Source organism: Protopterus annectens, chromosome 7.part1 (assembly GCF_019279795.1).
Source record: "Protopterus annectens isolate FY-2018-M chromosome 7.part1, PAN1.0, whole genome shotgun sequence".
In the NCBI taxonomy this organism is placed as follows: Eukaryota; Metazoa; Chordata; order Ceratodontiformes; family Protopteridae; genus Protopterus; species Protopterus annectens.
In genome coordinates, this window is record NC_056740.1 from 460,759,185 (window position 1) to 460,781,846 (window position 22,662).

Consider the following 22,662-nt stretch of genomic DNA (forward strand, 5'->3'; position numbering starts at 1 on the left):
GGTTATTAATAGGATGTGCTGGAGGACAGATTCATCACCCAGAGACTCCCTATGCTGTGGAACAAAATCCTGGTACATGTGAGGCAGAGCACCTTGCTGGCCTTGTTCAAGAGAAATCTTGACCAATGGATGAGGAGATACAGATATACCCCAGGGATTATCTCAGTATACACTTGCTTGACAGAGGCACAGCAAAATAATGGAGGCATAGTTTCTCTTCCTTTTTCAACTAAAGGGGTGGCGAAAGCCACAAAACTCTGGGTTAGGCTTATAAATGCCCTTGGGCAGATAGCCTAGTATGAACCTATGAACCTATGAACCTAAATTGCTCTTGCAGAAATAAGTAAATGAATAAAAATAAAATGAAAATTCAGACATCATTAAAAACAACAGCAGGTTCTTCTCTGATCCTGAAGTTATACCAGCAGCAAATAATGTTTTAGAATTTTAGTAACTTAAAATAGTGTTCCGTGGGCGGCAAAATGCTATTATCATTCTATATTTAGGAAGGCCCAGAACTGGATGAAAGTGTGCTTAGAAAGTAGGATAGATGGGGGAACAGTAAACACAAATACGAAGGAGATAAAATGCTCCATCCACATTTTGAAAAATAGCCAAATGCACACACTGGCTATTACCCTAATAGCTCTGAAAATGCCTGATGCTTCACTAAAGTGAAATCATTATGATTTGCACTGTATAGTAATAAGCACCCCTTTCAGAAAGTGAGTATGTTTGGATTATTATTCTCCGTAAAAGGCATGCACAGTTAAGCACAGCTTCAATTCTATACTACAGGAAATGTATCTGTCACAGGATTTTGTAATGCAGCAATACATAGTACAGATACTACAGAAAATGTATCCATCATAGGATTTTGAAATGCCACAATGCATAGTATAGATACTACAGAAAATGTATTTGGCATAGGATTTTCTAATGCAGCAATAAATAGTACAGATACTACAGAAAATGTATCTGTCACAGGATTTTGTAATGCAGCAATAAATAGTACAGATACTACAGAAAATGTATCCATCATAGGATTTTGTAATGCAGCAATGCATAGTACAGATACTACAGAAAATGTATCTGTCATAGGATTTTGTAATAAAACAATGCATAGTACAGATACTATTTATTTATTTATTTTATTTATTTTACATTTGTTAACCGGGCTAGTCTAACTGGATATATTTCCATTTTCAGTAGAGGCCCGGGAGAAAAGTTCCGGCAATTATAGAACTAAAGATTTAAAAAATTAAAAATTTAAAGATTTAAAAATTAGAAATTAGCAAAAAAGATTATAATAAAAGTACAACAAGAAATACTACCTAGAAATAAAACGTATGCTGTACAACAAGTAATAATATGATAGAGTAGGAAGTTACTCTAATAAGTTTAACACTTATACTAGAGAGAGTTTGTTGGCATATTAATTTGGGAGCATCAGTTAGTTTATCTTACAAGGAATGAGCATGTAAGAATGCATTAAGAGTGTTAGTAATTTAAGTGAGAATAGGAGGAATTAGAAGTAAAGGGAGCTATAATTAGTAAAGCGAAATGGTTAGTCAGGGTTGCTGCAGGGGCATAACCAGTGTGTTTGGAGGTGTTTTTTGAGGTTATGTTTAAAGAGAGGCAAGGAAGAAAGTAATGTTAGTTCATCGGGCAGTAGGTACCAGTTATTTTCCACTGTGTTAGAAAAAAAGAGAGTCTCCAGCAAGGTTGTTAGACTTGTCTATGCAAGCAAGCAGTTTCTTAGAAGAGCACAGGGAATTCAGATTTTTGTAAGGGAGGATGAGACTGGAAAGAATAGGAGGGCTGTTGGGTTGGTAGAAGATCTTGTGGGCAACTATACTACAGAAAATGTATCTGTCACAGGATTTTGTAATGCAGCAATGCATAGTACAGATACTACAGAAAATGTATCTGTCACAGGATTTTGTAATGCAGCAATGCATAGTACAGATACTACAGAAAATGTATCCATCATAGGATTTTGTAATGCAGCAATGTGTAGTACAGATACTACAGGAAATGTATCTGTCACATGATATTGTAATGCAGCAATGCATAGTACTGAATGCTACAGAAAATGCTCTTATCTGCCACAGGATTTTGCTAATGCAGCTTGTCATTAATTACAGATACTACAGAAAATGTATCTGTCACAGGATTTTGTAATGCAGCAATAAATAGTACAGATACTACAGAAAATGTATCTGTCACAGTTGCCTATAATGCAACGTACGTACTACAGATACTACAGGAAATGTATCTGCCACAGGATTTTGTAATACAGCAATGCATAGTACAGATCACATTGAAATGTATCTATACATGATTTATGTCCTTAATGCATGCAGATACTACAGAAAATGTATCTGCCACAGAGTTCTTTATGTGCTGCAATAAATACTACAGATGCGCTACGAAAATGTATCTGCCACAGGATTTTGTAATGCAGCAATGCATAAATTGCAGATACTACAGAAAATGCTATCTGTCACAGGACTGTAATGCATAGTACAGATACTACAGAAAATGTATCTGTCACAGGATTACTGTAATGCAGCAATGCATAGTACAGATGCAAGAAAATGTATCCATCATAGATATTGTAATGCTGTTTTATTACGTAGTACAGATGCAGAAAATGTGTATCTGTCATAGGATTTTTATGATACTGGCAATACATAGTACAGATGCTACAGAAAATGTATCCATCATGGGATTTTTGTAATGCAGCAATACATGGTACAGATACTACAGAAAATGTATCTGTCTGGGATTTTTAATAATGCGGCAATGCGTTATGCAGATACTACAGAAAATGTATCTGTCACATGATTTTGTAATGCAATGCATAGTACAGATACTACAAATGTATCTGTCCAAGTTGTAATGCAATGATGCATGAGTACAGATACTACAGGGAAATGTATCTGTCTGGGATATTAATAATGCAGCCAATGCATAGTACAGATACTACGAAATGTATCTGTCATGATTTTGTAATGCAGCAGTGCATGGTACAGATATTACAGGAAATGTATCCTGTCATATGATTTTTATAATGCAGCAATCGTAGTACAGATACTACAGAATGTGTCTGTCACAGGGATTTTTATGTGCAGCAATGCATAATTACAGATATTACAGAGAAAATGTATCTGTCACAGTATTTTATGTCACAGTAATCGTGAGTACAGATACTACGAAAATGTTTCTGTCAAAGGTTTTGTAATGCAGCAATTACATGAGTACAGATACTACAGAGAATGTATCTGTCAGAGGATTTTTAATGCAGCAATGCATGAGTACAGATACTACAGAGAAAATGTATCTGTCACAAGATTGTGTAATGCAGCAATGCATGGAACAGATATACTACAGAATGTATCTGCCACAGGATTTTTGTAATGCTGCAATGCATAGTGCAAGATACTACAGAATGTATATGCAGGTTTTGTAATGCTGCAATGCATAGTACAGATTACCGTGTATCTGTCACAGGGGTTTTGTAATGCAACCATGGTACCCAGATACTACAGAAATGTATCTGTCACAGGTTTTAATATTCTGGCTTAGTCGTGGTAAGAGATACTACAGAAAATGTATCTGCCATTTAAGTTTTGTAATGCAGCAATGCATGAGTACAGATGCTACACAGGTTATCTGCCACAGGTTTGTAATGCAATGCATGGTACAGATACTACAGGGGAAATGTCTGCAACTTCATAACACCCATGCAGACGGGAACTGAAAGTTCAACTCTGCTGAATCCACACTAAGGCACTGTAATGAGCACATCCACTCATGCATGAATCAACTGTACATCCCAAATAGAACCAAAATGCTCATCCAAAAAAAAAGGAAGCCAATTTGGTGTAGGTCCTGCCATAAACAAAACTTTACAACAAAAGAAGAAACTTTTGAAAAGAGAAACCTAGGATGCAAAACTCCTCATTAGCCTCAAAAGAAACCGAGATGCCTCATAAAATCCTCCAAAGCTAGTTACGAAAATAAAATTGCCGTGATTCCAAAGACAAGCAAAGTATTCTATAACCATGTCAAGAATCCTGAATGGCAATGTCTCAGATTCTGCTCTGAGCCTAAAAACAGAATGGCATTAAATATATTGGGATCCAAAAGGAGGAGCCAATATCCTGGCAGATCGATTCAGTGCCAACTTCACCCTCTCACCCCTAAATGGCCCATCTCAATACTCCCGAAGATTGCCACCCAGTAATAATGGCCACTACAGGTACAAAATGCACTCTCTAAAGCCAAGAATACAGCATCCATGGGTACCAGATGATGGTCCCGGGCTGTGTGTACTACATGAACTACAATGGCCATGAACTGCTGGGCACCTCACCTAAGTGTCATGTTTAATCATAGCCTCACCTCAGGAATTTCGTGCTCAACTGAGGGCGCCGAAAGAGCTTCAGTTATCCCAATTCACAAGGGGGGATCCACCTTTGGATCCTGGAAACCCCTACCGTCCCATCAGTCTGACAAGCCTTAGTCTGCACAGGAGCCATGGAGCGTGACATTATCATGGAACTTATAAATAAAGACATTACAACCTTCAAACACTGGACCCCATCAGTTTGAGGTTTGTGAAGGCCGATATTGTCTCCTGAACCTTGATTGACTTTTTGAATCAGTCTCCAAAGCCATGGACAAGGGTAAGGTGGTCCACACAGCCTATCTAGATTCCTTGCTAAGGCCTTTGATACCATCCCCCAACTCTGGAATCATAGATAAACTTACTGTTGGGCATTAGTTCCTATGTCACCCAATGGGGTTTGCTAAATACAGGCTTACTGATAGAACCCACACTGTAAAAAGTAGTCAGACCCCAAATCCAGCTCCAGACTTGGTACAAGTGACAAGTGGAGTACCTCAGGGTTTCAAGTGCCGGGGTCATTTTTGTTTGGTATATCCACTTCTCTGAAGTACTGGGGTCAACACTAAAGGGACTCCTGAGCTAACAAAGTTTTGCAGATGACTGCAACCGGGGAGCCATTATTGACCCCCAAATGATGTTGATACTTCTAGCAAAAGGGCCTCATAGAAACAGGGATGCTTGGTGCCAGAGACATGTGGGCTCAAGCTCAATGCCAAGAAATGTATTATTATCCCCTTTGGGAAAAACATGTATCCTGAATTACCATATAGGTGGCAGTACACTAAACACAGAAAGTGTGATAAGAGACTTAGGGACACAGGTGGACAGTGGTCTCACCTTCGATAACCACATCGCCACAACAGTCAGAAATCCTTTCATGTGGCACACCTCATCACGAAGGGCTTTTCATCCAGAAAGGAGGTCATTGTCCCACTGTACTCATCCTCATTAGACCCATTATAGAATACAATGCCCGCTTGGTAAAAATTCTCAAGACATCTGCAACAACTGCAAAGGCCTCAGAAATACCTCACTAAAAGAATCACAGGCCTAAAGCAGCTGCCCCATGCTGACCGCCTTAAAACTCCAGCTATACTCTGTTGCATATCGTCTACTCAAGAGGCGGTCTCTGCTTAACATACAAGGCCATGTCAAACCCAGAGCTGTTGGACATGCTACACTTAAAGAAATCCCAATCCCTCAGAGCTACACGCCCAGGATCTAAACCTTGTCATCACAATAAACAAAACATGCTGGAGGGATAGGTTCTGACCCAGAGACTCCCCAGACTCTGAATAAATTGCCCATACATGTCAAGCAGAGTGCCTCTTTGGACCTCTTCAAGAGGAACCTTGATGATTGGATGGGAGAAAGGAAATTCACCCAGGGATCACGTCAGTCGCCCTGCTAGACAGGGGTCCAGGAAAGTAAATAATGTGGGAAGAAATAGCCAGGGAATTGTTATGGCTAGGCTTGTATAGGCCCTAGGGCTGATAGCCTAGTACCAACCTATGAACCCCAACCTCTGAACCTAAGAGTTAAGCCTAACATTTTCTCCTGATTGTGAGCCCTTCACACTTTTCCCTGGGCTGTTTTCAAACATATTTTTGGGCCCAGCATACATGTGTGCATTCCTTGATTCACCTCCTTGATTGTATTAAATTTTATTCCTTGTATAATACAGCACAGATTAGACTTGTTAGAGTGCATTTTAAATCTTATTGTTTAAAACATTTTCCAGTAGGCAATGAAACAAACATGCATTAACCAATAATGACAAAACTGTCCTATTCAGAACATTTCCATGATAACAGTCTACTTCACACACATAACTGCATTTTTAAATTTATTGTTTGAACATTCTTTTCCAGTAGGCAATGAAGCAAAATGCATGCCAGTAATAACTTTCAAAACTGCCCTAGATCAGAACATTTTCATGATAACAGTCTACTTCCACACACAATATATAAATACAGAATCACAGTAGTGTAAGCCATAGTAAGCATGTTGGCTGCTACAGATAACCTTTGTGAGATACTCTGCAGGTGTGGGGTATGTCTGTCCTAACAAGCGTACAGCACTGCAGAAAAAATCAGTATTTTAAAATGAAGAGCTCACTGTATCATATACAGCAAAGCAGCAGTCAATCCCTGCACACTGACATATAAAATAAGCTCTTACTAATCAAAAATATTTCAGTAAATTTCAGCTCCTACCTGCATTATGCATGCAATGAAAATTTTACCCAGTCTGGAAAAGGTGGGGGTTCATACAACCCTTGAATCTTGGGGTACTATAAATGTAATTATAGCCTGCTTTAAAAAGGAGCAGTCAAAAAATGTTTCACCTTTTTTATTCAAGAAATTTGGGCAAAAGCCAAAAACAATGGACAGAGTCCCAAAAAGGAACAAATTTTAAACATTCTTTTTATTTGTAAACCAGGTAAGCCTACTGAAAAGCGGTAAGGAAAAATACCTGCCCCAAAAAATGAAATGAGCAGTCTGCAACTGTCCCAATACACCCTTAAGCATTGGTGTGCTGTGTTTTCATAAAGTGGTGTGCACATGTTAAAAAGAAAAGCCTTGCTTGTTTAAAGGGGGGAAAAAAAGTTAAAAGAAAACAGTTTGTGGAGCAAACAGCAGTAGGTATCCAACTTTAACTGGGAAAAGCATATGGCACCTTTTTGAGGCCTTTGATCCTCTTTATGAGGTACTTTTGAGTCTTTCCAGTTGCTGCAGGTGTCTGGTGGGTACATCCCAAAAGGGCATTGTACTCAATTATGGGCCTGATGAATGCAGAATAATAATGAGAAATGATACCATTCATTCCACTTGGCAGCATTTTTCTTTCATGTACCAAACATAGAATGAATAGTGAGTTTTGTAGGAGGTTGAAAAGACATGATTAACCTCAAGTCTTTTCATGAGACTGTATTTAAGTTATTGTATTTTACACAACCTCAGCATTCTTTCAACATCTCAGTAAGCCTCAAAAAGAGCATCACAGAAAAGAATGACTTATGTATTTGTTACTCATTCCACTATAGAACACTGGTGGCACTGAAACACATGCAGGGTCTTATCTTATTATTTTAAATCCAACAGCAGCTATAAAATACAACTTTGAGCTTAGCAAATACTTAAAATGCAGCTTTGTTTAGTTTACCTAAATACCAGAAGGCTATGTAGTGGAATAACTACTCAAGGGAAGGAAATCTAATTTCCTAAATCCTCAGACTCTAGCACTAATAGAAACATGATTCAAGTAATACTCTATGGACTTGAAAGGTGCAAGGAAGAATAAAAGTAAAACCAGCTTAAGATTCACTCAGCTCCTTTATCTGATTTATTTTTATACTCTGCAAAATAAATGACAGGAACTCCCATTTATGCCAAAAGTATATTTTGATCAGTGCATAGACGTTAAGAAAGTATATCTGTGTACCTTACTTATCTTTTGAAACATCACACATGAGAGCCACACAGGATACCATTTACTAATGTCTACCATTCTGTAGTTTGAAGAACATGCTGATTGTGATATTGTCAGACTCAATAATTTTAGTACTCCTTGGGAACCAATAGAGTTAAATGTTTTGACCAAGCATTTGGTTACTTTCAAGTCATTCAGAGACCCAGAGCTGAGTCTGGAAGTTTAACAGGCACTGGGGTACATGACAGAGATTTGTTAATTAAATGCGCCTCCCTATCCATTCTCCTCTCACAGACACAGACCTTAACTAGAAAATAATTATTTACCACCATATATGATTTAGAAGCATGCTCGGCTCTCAAATGGGCATGAACCACAAGAGTATGTACATGTGCACACACACAAGCTCACCTACTCTAATTCACTGCTTACAAGAATTCAAAAAAAAAAAAACACTTTTAGACACCAGCTCATAGAAGTTATTGAGTGTAAGCTCTAGTCTATTAAATGGGTACTTCCTAAAAGTGTCTTCCTTCTGTAGATCTATCAGTCAAAATATTCAACTGAACTGTTAAGATTGTTGACTAACCAAATCCTTCAAATAGACATAAAAACAAAGGACAAAATACATTTCTGAACAACATTGGCTCTGTTGTAAGGTCAATAAAAAATAGGTCTGCAGTTTGAAAGTTTGCAAAAGTAAGGGCTGAAAAACCCACTGAAAGATGACCAAACATGGTGAGTGGCAGAATAAAAACTCCAACTATACAGACAAAGAACTAGCACTCAAATGACCAGACTCCCCAAAAGACCACATACAAAGATTTGAATAAAACTCAACTATACAGACAAAAGAGCTAGCACTCTAATGACCAGACTCCCCAAAGACCCATACAAAAGATTTATATAACTATTGTCAAGATCTCATTAGACCTGCTACAAAAATTGCAATATAAAATGATTAAACAGTCCCTTCAACTCCTCTAAATCTGGAGTATAATAAAAGACATGACAACAAAAAGAAGCGCCATACAGTGCATGCAAACCCCTTCTTTGTGAAAACCCACAATAATATTGTCAGTATATTCTTACCTGTATGTATCTTTTCAAATGTCTACCAACACATAACTTACAATTGCTGTCTAAGAACCTGTATGGCACATTGGCACCCTCTCTTTTAGGTAACTAAGGTAATAAACAAATACAAATATAAATCTCACTCTTTCTAGTATGTATGTACACACACACACACATGCCAGCTTACTCACTCTGAAAAGCGCCCAGATTCCACAACACACCTGTTTCCACTCCACTCCATCTTCAGTCAGTCCTCGCAAAGAAAAACCCGTCAGACCATCAGCAGAAACTGCTTCTAAAACCATCCGCTTCAGTTCTCGCCGCGCCATGCGATGATGTCAGCATATGCTTCACCCATAGTCCACGCTAGAGTCTGGAATTCAAATTCCCGATATAGAAACAGGTTGCAAACACCTGTTGCATCTGTGCGATGGGACAGGATGCAAAGGGTGCTCTTAAGGAGGAACGCCTGCCCTTTAAAAAAAAAAAAAAAAAAAAATTTTTTTTTTTTTTGAAAATGAAACTAATCCCAATTAGCCGATTCCAGGGGGGTGCAAGTGCACCCCCTTGCACCTGCCTGCGGGCGCCCTTGGTCATAGGATTTTGTAATACAAAAATGCATAGTACAGATGCTATTTATTTATTTATTTATTTTATTTATTTTCCATGTGTTAACCGGGCTAGTCTAACTGGATATATTTCCATTTTCAGTAGAGGCCTGGGGAGAAAAGCTCCGGCAATTATAGAACTAATGATTTAAAAGTTAAAAATTAAAAATTTTAAAGATTTAAAAATTAGAAATTAACAAAAATTATAATAAAAGTACAACAAGAAATACTACCTAGAAATAAAACATATGCTGTACAACAAGTAATAATATGATAGAGTAGGAAGTTACTCTAATAAGTTTAATACTTATACTAGAGAGAGTTTGTTGGCATATTCATTTGAGAGTATCAGTTAGTCTATCTTACAAGGAATTAGCATGTAACAATGCATTAAGAGTGTTAGTAATTGAAGTGAGAATAGGAGGAATTAGAAGTAAAGGGAGCTATAATTAGTAAAAGTAAATGGTTAGTCAGGGTTGCTGCAGGGGCATAATCAGTGTGTTTGGAGGTGTGTTTTGAGGTTATGTTTAAAGAGAGGCAAGGAGGAAAGTAATGTTAGTTCACTGGGCAGGAGGTTCCAGTGTTTTCCCACTGTGTTAGAAAAAAGAGAGTCTCCAGCCAGGTTGTTAGACTTGCCTATGCAAGCAAGCACTTTCTTAGAAGAGCGCAGGGAATTCAGATTTTTGTAAGGGAGGATGAGATTGGAAAGAATACGAGTGCTGTTGGGTTGGTAGAAGATCTTGTCGGCAACTATACTACAGAAAATGTATCTGCCACAGGATTTTGTAATGCAGCAATGCATAGTACAGATACTACAGAAAATGTATCCATCATAGGATTTTGTAATGCAGCAATGCATAGTACAGATACTACAGAAAATGTATCCGTCATAGGATTTTGTAATGCATAGTACAGATACTACAGAAAATGTATCTGTCACAGGATTTTGTAATGCAGCAATGCATAGTACAGATACTACAGAAAATGTATCTGTCACAGGATTTTGTAATGCAGCAATGCATAGTACAGATACTACAGAAAATGTATCTGTCACAGGATTTTGTAATGCAGCAATGCATAGTACAGATACTACAGAAAATGTATCTGTCACAGGATTTTGTAATGCAGCAATGCATAGTACAGATACTACAGAAAATGTATCTGTCACATGATTTTGTAATGCAGCAATGCATAGTACAGATACTACAGAAAATGTATCTGTCACATGATTTTGTAATGCAGCAATGCATAGTACAGATACTACAGAAAATGTATCTGTCACAGGATTTTGTAATGCAGCAATGCATAGTACAGATACTACAGAAAATGTATCTGTCACATGATTTTGTAATGCAGCAATACATAGTACAGATACTACAGAAAATGTATCTGTCACATGATTTTGTAATGCAGCAATGCATAGTACAGATACTACAGAAAATGTATCCATCATAAGATTTTGTAATGCAGCAATGCATAGTACAGATACTACAGAAAATGTATCTGCCACAGGATTTTGTAATGCAGCAATGCATAGTACAGATACTACAGAAAATGTATCCATCATAGGATTTTGTAATGCAGCAATGCATAGTACAGATACTACAGAAAATGTATCCATCATAGGATTTTGTAATGCAGCAATGCATAGTACAGATACTACAGAAAATGTATCTGTCACAGGATTTTGTAATGCAGCAATGCATAGTACAGATACTACAGAAAATGTATCTGTCACAGGATTTTGTAATGCAGCAATGCATAGTACAGATACTACAGAAAATGTATCTGTCACAGGATTTTGTAATGCAGCAATGCATAGTACAGATACTACAGAAAATGTATCTGTCAAAGGATTTTATAGTGCAGCAATGAATTAAAACTGCATAGGACAGATGATTATTTCCTGACCATATTCTACTAAAGATTCCGTAATGGAGTCCTATTTGAGAGTCATTGCAGTTAACCTACTAATAAAGAGTCATTTTTAAAATTCAGCGGTAATTAGTTTTTAAAATGGATAGTATATATGACCTTAAGCTACAAGTTTTTGGTAATCTTATAGTTTAGACTTGTATGAAGCTTAGAAGAACAGAACCATCAACTTTAAATAGAAAAGCTTTCTGGTTTGCATCTAAATGTTTTAAAGGTACAATGTCATGGGACATCATAAAACAATATAACACAAAAGGATGTATACTTGCAGCTCAATGAACTTTAAAAATATGAAGGGTAACATAATGTTGTATTCATACGAGCATCACTGTTAAACAGCATACAAACGAAATTGCTGCAAATGACAAATATTGCTGCAATTTACTGAAAAGCAGAATATGGTTTGTTAATTTAGACGTTAAAAGTACACGCGATGTATCCAGACCAGTGCAGAGGATTTGCATTTCCACTTGCAACACTACCAGCCTAGGACAGATTCAGTTCTAGAGGGCCAAGTGGCAGTTATTGCTGTCTGCCACTACCATTATGGATGACCAAAGCACATTGTCTGCCACTACCATTGTGGATGACCAAAGCACATTGTGTAGTTGTAAGATAGGATACCTTTTCTGAATATTTGCAGCAAGAAGAAAGAGCTGCAACACTAAAGTTACACTAGAAGTGTTCTGTGGATTAGCTAAAGTGATTTGGAAAGAGCTAGGGAAAATGAATCTTAAAAGAAATAAAATGGATGTGCAACTAAAACGGATTCATAACTTCCGAGTAGCTCACTTTCTTAATTTTTAATGAAAGAAAAAATGAAAATTAAAAAAAATGTAAAAGAAGATGTGCAGCTAAACTTTATTCCTAAATCTTCAGATTAAGTAACTTTTTGCTTTCTTTTGTAATAGAAACATTTAAATGCATTTTATTTTGGCTTATAGGTTAGTACTAAGCTAACTGCCCTTGCGAGCCATTTTAAGCCTAGCCAATTATCCCTTGTGAAACTCAAACCCTGCACCTTGTGTTTGTAAGGCAAACACCTTAACCATTAGGCCACCCTCCCAACATTACATATGAATTTATAAAAGATACTTGGTATATATGTGTGAATTCTTATTGTCATTGTAAATTATTACATCATAATTAGTATGTGCCTGTTTTCCATCAGCATAAAACTGGAGTTTCCTCCATTGCTCAAAACACATACCAATAGTATAAGGAGGTGTTCAGAAACAAATGGCATAGTGCATTAAGTGAAATAATGTGGTAACTGGTGAAATGAGGGCAGGGGTGAGTTTTATAAGGTTTACTTTAATGTGAGATTTGAATACAAGTTGGATAGTGTCGGCATTCAAGAAAGTAGCTATTTCCAGAAAGAAGGAGGGGGAGCGAGTGGTTTTCTGGTTTCAGACAAGTTTCACTACTTGTTAAGAGGTCTGGGTTGTAAAGAGATATTCTATCATTAATTTGATCCATTTTGTTTGCAGTGGTTTGGGTACTGAGAAGGTACCAGGAGAGAGTCTGTGGACCAGGTTTGTGCTCGATATTTGAGGGAGCAGCAATAAGACAGGAAATAGCTCAAGTAAGTATTTACAAAGTTCAATTTGGTGTTTGATGGGTCAGACAGGTGGGTGACTGATATCTGCGTATAATGATAAGTTACTAGTGAGTCCTTCGCACGATGAAGGGGAGCTAGTGAGTCCTTCGCACGATGAAGGGAAGTTACCTGGCGATGTATAGGAGGGCCCAGGAATGATAAAGGTGAAGAGTGTGTAGGTTATGGTGGAACTCATATGGGAAAGGTAGGAAAGGTGATCTAAGTGGATAACGATGACATGGTGATACGAGGGATGGCGGGTCAGACAAGTGAGGCTGGATAGAAAGAAGAGGGGAAAAAGAGTTGGTAATGCTTAAGGATTAGTATAATGAGATTGCAAGGGGTAGCAAGGAAAAAAAATGTTGTGAAAGATTGCCAAACAGTGAATGGTGATGTAAGTGTGAGTTTAAGGTGTGTGGGTGATGTGTTGGAGGTAAAAAGAGTGAGATTATGGAAAGATGGCAGGATTTGTCGAAAATGGAGGAGGAGGAGTTAGGAAAGGAGACGGAGAAAGAAAACACTGGAATGAGTATTTAAATGTCTGTAAGAAGTTATACACATAACTATAAAGGCTTTTTATTTCAACTTAGAGATATATACCGATATCTAACAGATATCTGACTCTCTATCTATCTATCTATCTATCTATCTATCTATCTATCTATCTATCTATCTAACAGATGCCATATGCTGCCCGGTTAAAGAAACTCCAGCTCTACTCAGTGGCATACCGCCTGCTCAGAGGTGACCTGTGCCTGACGTATAAGGCCATATCCAACCCGGAATTAAGGGACATGCTGCACCTCAAAAAATCCAAATCCCATCGAGCTACACGCTCGAGAGACTTGAACCTCAGCACTGAAATAAATAGGACATGCTGGAGGGACAGATTCATAACCCAGAGGCTCCCTTCACTCTGGAATAAAATCCCAGTCCAGGTTAGGCAGAGTCCCTCATTGACTCTTTTCAAGAGGAATCTTGATGAGTGGATGGGAGATCGTAGGTTTACCCTGGGTATCACTTCTGTGTCACTGTTAGACAGAAGCACAGTATACTAACCTCGAAAAAGGGCATAGCAAAATTAATTTAAAATGGGTGGCGAAAGCCAAACATACTCTGGCTAGGCTTATAAATGCCCTAGGGCAGATAGCCTAGTATGAACCTATGAACCTATGAACCTATCTATCTATCTATATGTGAAATTTAGCCAGCCATACAGAATACCACCGCTGTTCTACCGTGAAGCATGCCAAGTGGTTTCATATCTCATCCAGATCTACTTACCACTTACACAGCTTTACTTTTAAACTACTTAATGAAGGTTTTTGTCCTCTTCTTGCCAATAAACAATGGTAGATTATAATAGGTGCAATTTGGGTAGTCATCAGGGCGTACCCCTCAACCTCTAAGCTCAAGAAATCTTGACAAAGTGAAAAATAATATGGGGTCAAAGGCCCAAAGTTAGGGACACATTTTAAATATTGCTCTAATAATCTTAGAAAGTTACTAAAATAATGGGTTTTGCATTATTATGTATTTTCTGAAGGATATGAAGTCAGAAATTCAAATGTATGTAATTATTTAGTGACTTCAATCCTCAATGATTTGCCAGAAAATCAGAAATTTTATCAGAAACAGATGAAAAATATGATGCAAAAATCTGGGCATTTTGTAGAAATTTGAGAGGTGTACTGAGGGCCCACAACTCTAAGGGACCAATAGCCAAACAGGAGAATAATGTTAATTGAACACTTTCAGACATTCGTTATTTTTTTGTATACAGCGCAGCTAACTCATTTTAGTTAGCTTTAGTGCTAAACGAAACAATGATAATGATTGATTTCTGCTGGATGGTTACAGCTTAATTCAAACAAATTCTAAATGACGGAAATATGTTCCTTTATGTGCTCACTTTGCATGTGCAGCAGAGGCTGGTGAAGCTATTCAGCTTGGCCTCTTTATTTACTTTAAATAAAGAAACGTTTCTTTAGTTAAAAGAATGAATAAATAAAAAAAGAAATGCCCACAGCAGTACTGGGTCTACGTAAAGCGTTGCCGCCCTCTTTTCATGAACTTTCCATGATTCTTTGTGGCAACAATGAACAGAAACCCCACGCATCTTAAAAAGTGTATCTGGATATGAAGTTGCAGCTTTCAGCTGTTAATGTTTTGAAACACAACGTCAGGTTTTGCTTATGGGATGTAAGTACATTTTTGTTTTTTCATCATGCTGGCAGTAAACGATGTATTTTTTGGTGGGGGCCTAGCTGCTCTGTGCTTGAAAGCAACATGCAATATTCATTTTCTCAGTTTGGAAGAATGAATACTGCCATTAAAGGGTAGTGTGGCTACTGAAAGGTCTCATCCACCCCTTTGTTTATAGCTGTATCTCCAATTAAAGGTGCGCGCGCACCTACACACATGCACACACACACACACACACACACACACACACACACACACACACACACACACACACACACACACACACACACACACGCACACACATCCACACACACGCACAACACACACACACATAAACACACACAAACACACTGTGTGCATTTTTGTTAAATAAATTGGACTATTTACTATTTTTTATATGCTGAAAGACACAGATTGGAATATTTATTCTCTCCTTTTTAAGAGGACAGTTGCGGTGTGGATAAAAACAGCTTCCACTTCTTCAGTTGATTGGTTTAAAGAGATATTGTGCATTTGTGTGAAATAAAACTAAAATATTTACTCACCCTCTCACTTTTTTTAATATTCTAGTAGGTAACCGGACTGAGGAGGCAAGCTCTACAGTGGATGAAAGTAACCTGGCCTCTTCATTTGCTCAGTTTGACATCTGACATTATGGTTAGAGTACATTTCTGTTAAATAAGTTGGAATATTTAGTCTGTGACCGATCTTTATGTCAAATACATTTGAAACTCCCCTGCTGCGGCCCTTCTCTGTACCTAATGTTGTTGGTCTGAAACTTCCGTTTTGTTGTTTGTTCAGCTTATAGTCCAGCTTTAGAAGACTAATGTGAATTTGTATGAAATAAGCTAGAATATTTGTTCTTTACAAACTGTTTGTGTGAAACCAAGTTGAAAATGTTCTTGAATTTGCATCTTATTTTTGGTCTGTCAGGGTCTCCATGTACTTGAGAGTCTCCCCACTCTATCGACTTGACCCACCTGACAGTCTATACATGGTACCTGGTGTTACTACCAACGTTTCTTTTAACCACCTCTGCACAAAACCCACTGGGTAATAGCTTTCTTCTTCCTCCTCTAGCAAACCCCCAAAGCTTCTCTTTTCACTATTAGCTATGTGTTGGTTTTAATTCTGGACTTCAATGTGAAGTTGTGTCTTGAACTTTACTAGACCTGCCTGTTACAGTTAATGTCCGCACTTGTGCTACGGTCACCTTCTTCCTCACTTCACACAACTCTTCATTGATTGATTCCATCCCCTCTGTCAAGCCTTACCAGTTTTTAAATATTTTAGTATTTTTGTATTCCATTCCAGCAGGTGAAAACTAACTTTATCACTCTATAAAGATCTGCCTTATATTTGCACACACTGCCCTGCAAAAATCTGCTTTAAATCTACAAACAGTTCACTACAAAGATCTGTCCCATATTTGTATGCACTTCCTTACAAAGGTCTACCTTCAATTCACAAGCACATCTCTACAAACATGTATTTTATGTTCACAAACATCTCCCTATTAAGATTTGCCTCATATTTGCACACATTTCCCTACAAAGATCTTCCTCATATTTGTACAAACTTCCCTACAAAGATCTGTCTTATATTAAAACATCCTTCCCTACAAAGATCTGCTTTACGTTCGCACACAGTTCTGTGCCTGCGGTCTGTCTTCTCATCTTACCTGAACATCCCTGAATCCTGAAAAACATGCTCTAACTGTAAAGGAGCCTCACCTCAAATGGGTACCAGGCAACATCTGTTCTGGTCATCTGACTGCCAGTAGCAAACAGATTATGTAATACTTAATGTAATAAACGACTGAGTACTTTTAACACTGAATGTTGTACTATATTCCACTGGCCATGATAATAAATGATCTAAGTAATTCTGAAGGATGAAAATGTTTCTAATTAATAAAAATATTTGTCCCCATGTCATAGTAACTTGTAAATAACCTACCATAGTTTTGATGGACCAAAAATCAAAGCCATAAAAACATTAAAAAAGGGAGAAATAAGAAGACATTCCTGAGGGGCACCGTATTTACTGATTTTTACAGAACATACATTTTAATGTAAATGCAGTAGAATCTGTAAGCAAAGACTGTATTTTATTCAAGGAACTGTGAATTACCTGATTTATTATTTTGTAAGTCCTGATAAAATGCTACCATGCGGAACACTATCAAAGGCCTTGGGTATATCCAAGTGGATCACATTTAATTGTAATCCTAATCAAGAGGGTCATTGACTAAATTACTCTGAAAGACAGTATGTCAGAGTAGGGCTAGCAATGCAAATAATGTAACTAATAAATCGTTAAGGATATGTATGAAACATTTACCGATACGTAAAGTTAAGGTAATAGGTTTATAAGTGAACACCTAGTATAAATCCTACTGTCTTATGCAGCAATATTGTTTTAGCTTATCTTCAGACTGAAGGAACAACAATTACTGAATTTAATTATAATAATACTAGTTAGAGAAAGTAACCTGCATTTATCAGAAAGGAACTTGCCTTAACACTAGTAATAAAAGCATGGATTAATCTGATGGGTAAAAATGGAACAAACAGGGAATGAATAAAAGTTGGACAGAATTATACCACAGTTCTCTATAATTAGATTAATAAAAGATGAAAACTAATTATTAAATATTCCCACTATTGATATTTAATTTGAAATAGTTTATTTACCTAAAGAACAACAGCTGAAGTTAAACTCTTCTGATTCTGTTATCATATATAGGAAAAAGCCTCTGAATCATGATTAATATTATTAACTACAAGCCTGTTCACATTATCAGCACTATATGTTGTTGGATTCTCTTCATTTTAATCTTTCCAAGGAAATGTTGCCAAATCATTATTGTATATCATGTGACAGTCCCTCATGCTGGTAGTGGCATGTTGCAAAGTGACATTTCGTTTTAGTTATCTGAGCTATGTGTGTTTATAAGGAATCACACTTTACTGTATTGTGTGCAACCCACAACTTGATTTAGCTGGTTTTCTAAACTTGATTTTTTTAACGATTAATAGTTAAGAGAAAAAAGGATATTGGTATACATTCATAAAATTGGGCAGCCACGGTGGTGCAGCGGTTAGCATTGCCACCTCACAGCAAGAGGTTCTCTGGCTCAATCCTCAGCTGCGGTGCCTTCTGTGTGGAGTCTGCATGTCTTTCCTGTGGTCACGTGGGTTTCCTCCGGGTGCTCCGGTTTCCTCCCAAAGACATGCTGTAGGTGGATTGAATACTCTAAATTGGCCCTAGGCATGAGTGTGTGCATGTGTGTGCCTTCTGTGGAAGGTTGGGCGCCGGGCTGGCAACTCAACACTGTAAAACTCCACTGCCAATCATGAGCAGACAAGTGATCCACTGTGTCGGCCCCTAACTGGGAAAAGCCGAAAGAAGAAGTAGTATACATTCATAATATTCTAAACTCCTAACATATTTGGTGCTTGTAGCTTGATATATATATATATATGTATGTATTATTTATTTATTATTTTATTTTTTTTATTTTACATTTGTTGACAGGCTAGTCTAACTGGATATATGTCCGTTTTCAGGAGGGGCACGGAGAGATAAGCTCCAAGACAGAAACAAGAAAACAACAAATAACAGATAAAGCAACAGTCATATAAACAATGCATATTACAGGTTAACACAGAATATTCAGCGAGGACAAAAATCATAACAGTGCAAAATGCAGGTACAATACAACATACGGGTACAATTCACAATAAAGAAAAAATAAAAAAGAAGGCAGGTTAATTGTATAGTAATATTAATAAAGAATTCCCTCAATAATAAGTATCCACAGAGGATGGACAGTGTAATTTTAGAGGGAGGTGGTATTTATAGTCAATAAGGAAGGTGTAACAGTTCATGAGTAGTATGGGGTAGGCAGAGCCGAGTTTGAAGAGATAGATGACTAGTCAGGTTTAGTACCGGGGCATAACCAGTGTGTTCTGTGGAAAAGTTTCAGTCTGTTTTTAAAGAGGGGTAAAGTGGAAAGTGAGGAGAGGTCGCTGGGTAGAAGATTCCAGAATTTACCAACAGCACTGGAAAAGAGAGAGTCCCCAGCCTTGTTGTTAGGTTTAGAGGTGTGTACAAGAAGTTTGTGTGATGACCGTAAAGCCTTCAGATTTTTATAGGGGGTGATGAGGGTAGATAGAATAGGAGCATTGGAAGGTTTATAAAGAGTGTTTTTATATATATATATATATATATATATATATATATATATATATATATAATGGGTTCAGGCACCTAGGCAGCGACACATTTTTCTGTGGTACATTTGACTGGGGACACATGGCTGAAGTGACAGTCAGCTGCAGAGAAATACGGCTGTTTGCAAATTCCCTGTGGGCAAAGAGAAGAATATGTTGCCATGCCCACAACTTCAATAACCAAATGCATAGGGGGAAAACAATGCCCATGGTCCCCAAGGGAATATGAGACAGCAGGCAATATGGTAGGCATTAGCAACAGGCTGGCCAGAGGGCATGTCAGTGGCAGTAAAAATGCAGTGCACAATGGGCAGTGCCTTTATCATTGGTGTGTGTGGACCACTACCCCCCTTCACAGTGTCTAGGGAACATTACCTAAAACGCATACCGGAGCATAAATGTGACTACGGTAGCCTGCAGGATTTCCTCCATGCTGTAGCACACTTCTACATGTTGTAGTTAGATAAGTATGTACTGTAAACTGAGCACAACACTTATTACTTCTGCCTCCATGCATTTGGTTATTAAAGCTATGAGCATGGCAGTGTGTGCTTCTCTTTGCCCACAGGGAATTTGCAAACAGCCATATTTCTCTGCAGCTGAATGTCACTTTAGCTATGTGTCCCCAGTCAAATGTACCACAGGGTAATGTCTCACTGCCTAGGCGCCTGAACCCGGTGAATAGCTTAGGAAGGACATGGAAACATAGAGGCAAAGAAAGTACAGGCCTAAAGGGTAATGTGTTTTTAAGTTTGACTTAACCAAATTAAAATAATGTTAAGAAATGGGAAGACATTCTGCAGGGGTATATTTGGGGACCTCTGTGCACTGTTACACAATGTTGGTTTTCCATCCTGGCAAGCAGGCATTTGTATACTTCAGTGTCATTTCAGATAAAATTAAAAGAACCACAAACCTATAATGAAATGCAACCATCATTTGCATACAGAATATAATTGATAAGGTTTCTAACTATATGCAATTTTGTTTATTTCCTACAGGTTTATTGAGTGATCACCGCAGGAAGTGGAGAACAAAATGGCTTGTAGTGTATACATTAGTGAATAACCCCAAGCTTATAATTGAACGGAAACAAAGCGCTTTCAAAACAGCTAAGGTTGAGCTAGAAGACTTATCTGTGTATGTTAATGTACGAAACCGTAAGGAGAAAGAAGCTGCAAAGAAAATTTGAGTACTTACTAACCGAATGGACCATCTTTGAAAACTCGCCATCAGGCCAGAAGAATATGGGTCAGCGATAAATATATCACACGTTCCCAGAATGCAGTTACACACACACACACACACACACACACACACACACACACACACACACACACACACACACACACACACACACACACACACACAAACAATTTCAAATATTTAGATAACCCGAGCCATATTTAAATTTTACCTCATTTAAAATGTTGATAGGGACTGAAACTGTGTTTCGGCACTGTGAATCTAATAAATGATACCACAAGGTTTGCAAGGCGTGGAACGTTATGCTCTCTGGAAACTCCTGACAATTTGTGTCTAACAATGCTGATGTACAAGGTATAATATTTCCTGATGTCTGAAGCTGGTATAAACTCATTGCAGAGACTACTTTATTTTCTGTTTTGAAGTATAAAAGGTACCTGATTGTTTTGCCAAAAATAGTTGCATCCATACCTCTTCAATTTTTCAGGGTTGTCTTTGATTTTGATTAAAATTTTAGCTTTTTCCCCTCTCAACCTCTCCTAAAACTGGTTACTTTTGGAGAAAATTAGGTGATTATAATGTCAATAACTAGAGTCACAGCCCTCCTTTACCTCAGAAAATGTATATTAATTCACATTCTCTTTTTCTGTCAATGTTTCAAGTTATTAGCAGCAATATTTTAAAAGTGCCCATGACCGCCCCTGATTACTTCTGGATTTGTCCTTTATTCTGTTAAGATGTATCCCTGATTGGTTGAGACCTATGGCTGTATCCAAAACTTAACATTTGCATGCACGTGTATTATCAGGTCAGCTTGTGACTGAGGTCTTTGCCAAAAGCTGTGAAAGCCTTATTGTGTAAGTGTCATGAAAGTGCTGTAAAACGTTATACTCATATAAACAATGTCATTCATTTTAATTGTAATTATCACATTAATCACTTTGTACAACAATGATCTGTTTGTCTGTCTGTGTACAGTATCTCATGCTTTTAAAATATGTGTGCCACTTCATGTTTGCTACTAACTCATTTGCTAAATCAGAAATTTCCTGACATTCAGAAATGACTCACAGCTACCTGAATGACAACTGGCCTTACGTTTGTTTAGTAAAGTAACACAGCCTGGTAACAGCACTGTAAAAATTAATTCAAGTCACAAGGCTTCCTCACCCCTAAACTGGTGCACTGGCTCAGCTTTGCAAGTTGTTTTGTTAGGTTTTCACAAATGTTTAAATACATAAATATTAATATCTGTGTGTCAGTCTGTTGTTTTACTTACTCACCACGACTGGAACAGCACTGTAGAATTTGTGCGTCAACACTTGCCTGCTAGTAACTTGATTTCATAAGACCTGTATGCATTAAACTTACCCATGTCATTTTATTATTTTACTATCAAGTGTGTATATAGGTGTGCTAACTGTACTCAGATGATCGCATTTTTAATTCTGAGCATTTCTTGGAAATTTTATTATTCATATAACACAGAATTTTTAAAACTCTCTAATGTTTACAGTACAGATCTATAGAAACATACTTATGTGAGTCGAATTTACCAATAAAAATAGACATTTTATAGTAATAAGTGACAACAGTTTATGTGTTTATTTCCTGTGTATATAGAACAGCAATTTAGAGGGTTGAGTACATTTTAAATGACAGTTACGTGGTGGGAGCAACAGCCTCAGGTGTGAGTCCAAAATATATACCCCTACCTACACCTCTTCTTTCCCTTACATGGCACTTACTGTTTCTGAATGCTTCGGTCACTACGGCCAGCATATGTTGTATTTCTTGTTCACCTTAATTCCTATCCCAGCCATTCTAGCTGTTTGTTGATGTAGTTTTCAAAGTTTAATACGCACTGGTTTGGATTGGATCTATATTCTATGTTCGAAGTTTGAAAACTTTGAACATTAAATAATCGAATTTAAATGTTCGAAG

At 37.5% G+C, this 22,662-nt stretch overlaps 1 protein-coding gene across 1 annotated transcript in view; it reads left to right on the top strand.

Annotated features, from left to right (window-relative positions):
* Positions 1-22,297, top strand: part of LOC122807828 (stimulated by retinoic acid gene 6 protein-like) — a gene marked incomplete in the record, with an annotated part of 2,062,125 nt that extends 2,039,828 nt beyond the window's left edge. The window contains 1 exon segment of the mRNA XM_044078921.1: positions 20,514-22,297. Coding sequence (XP_043934856.1) covers positions 20,514-20,704 — 191 coding nt within the window.
* Between the last annotated feature and the right edge of the window lie 365 nt (positions 22,298-22,662).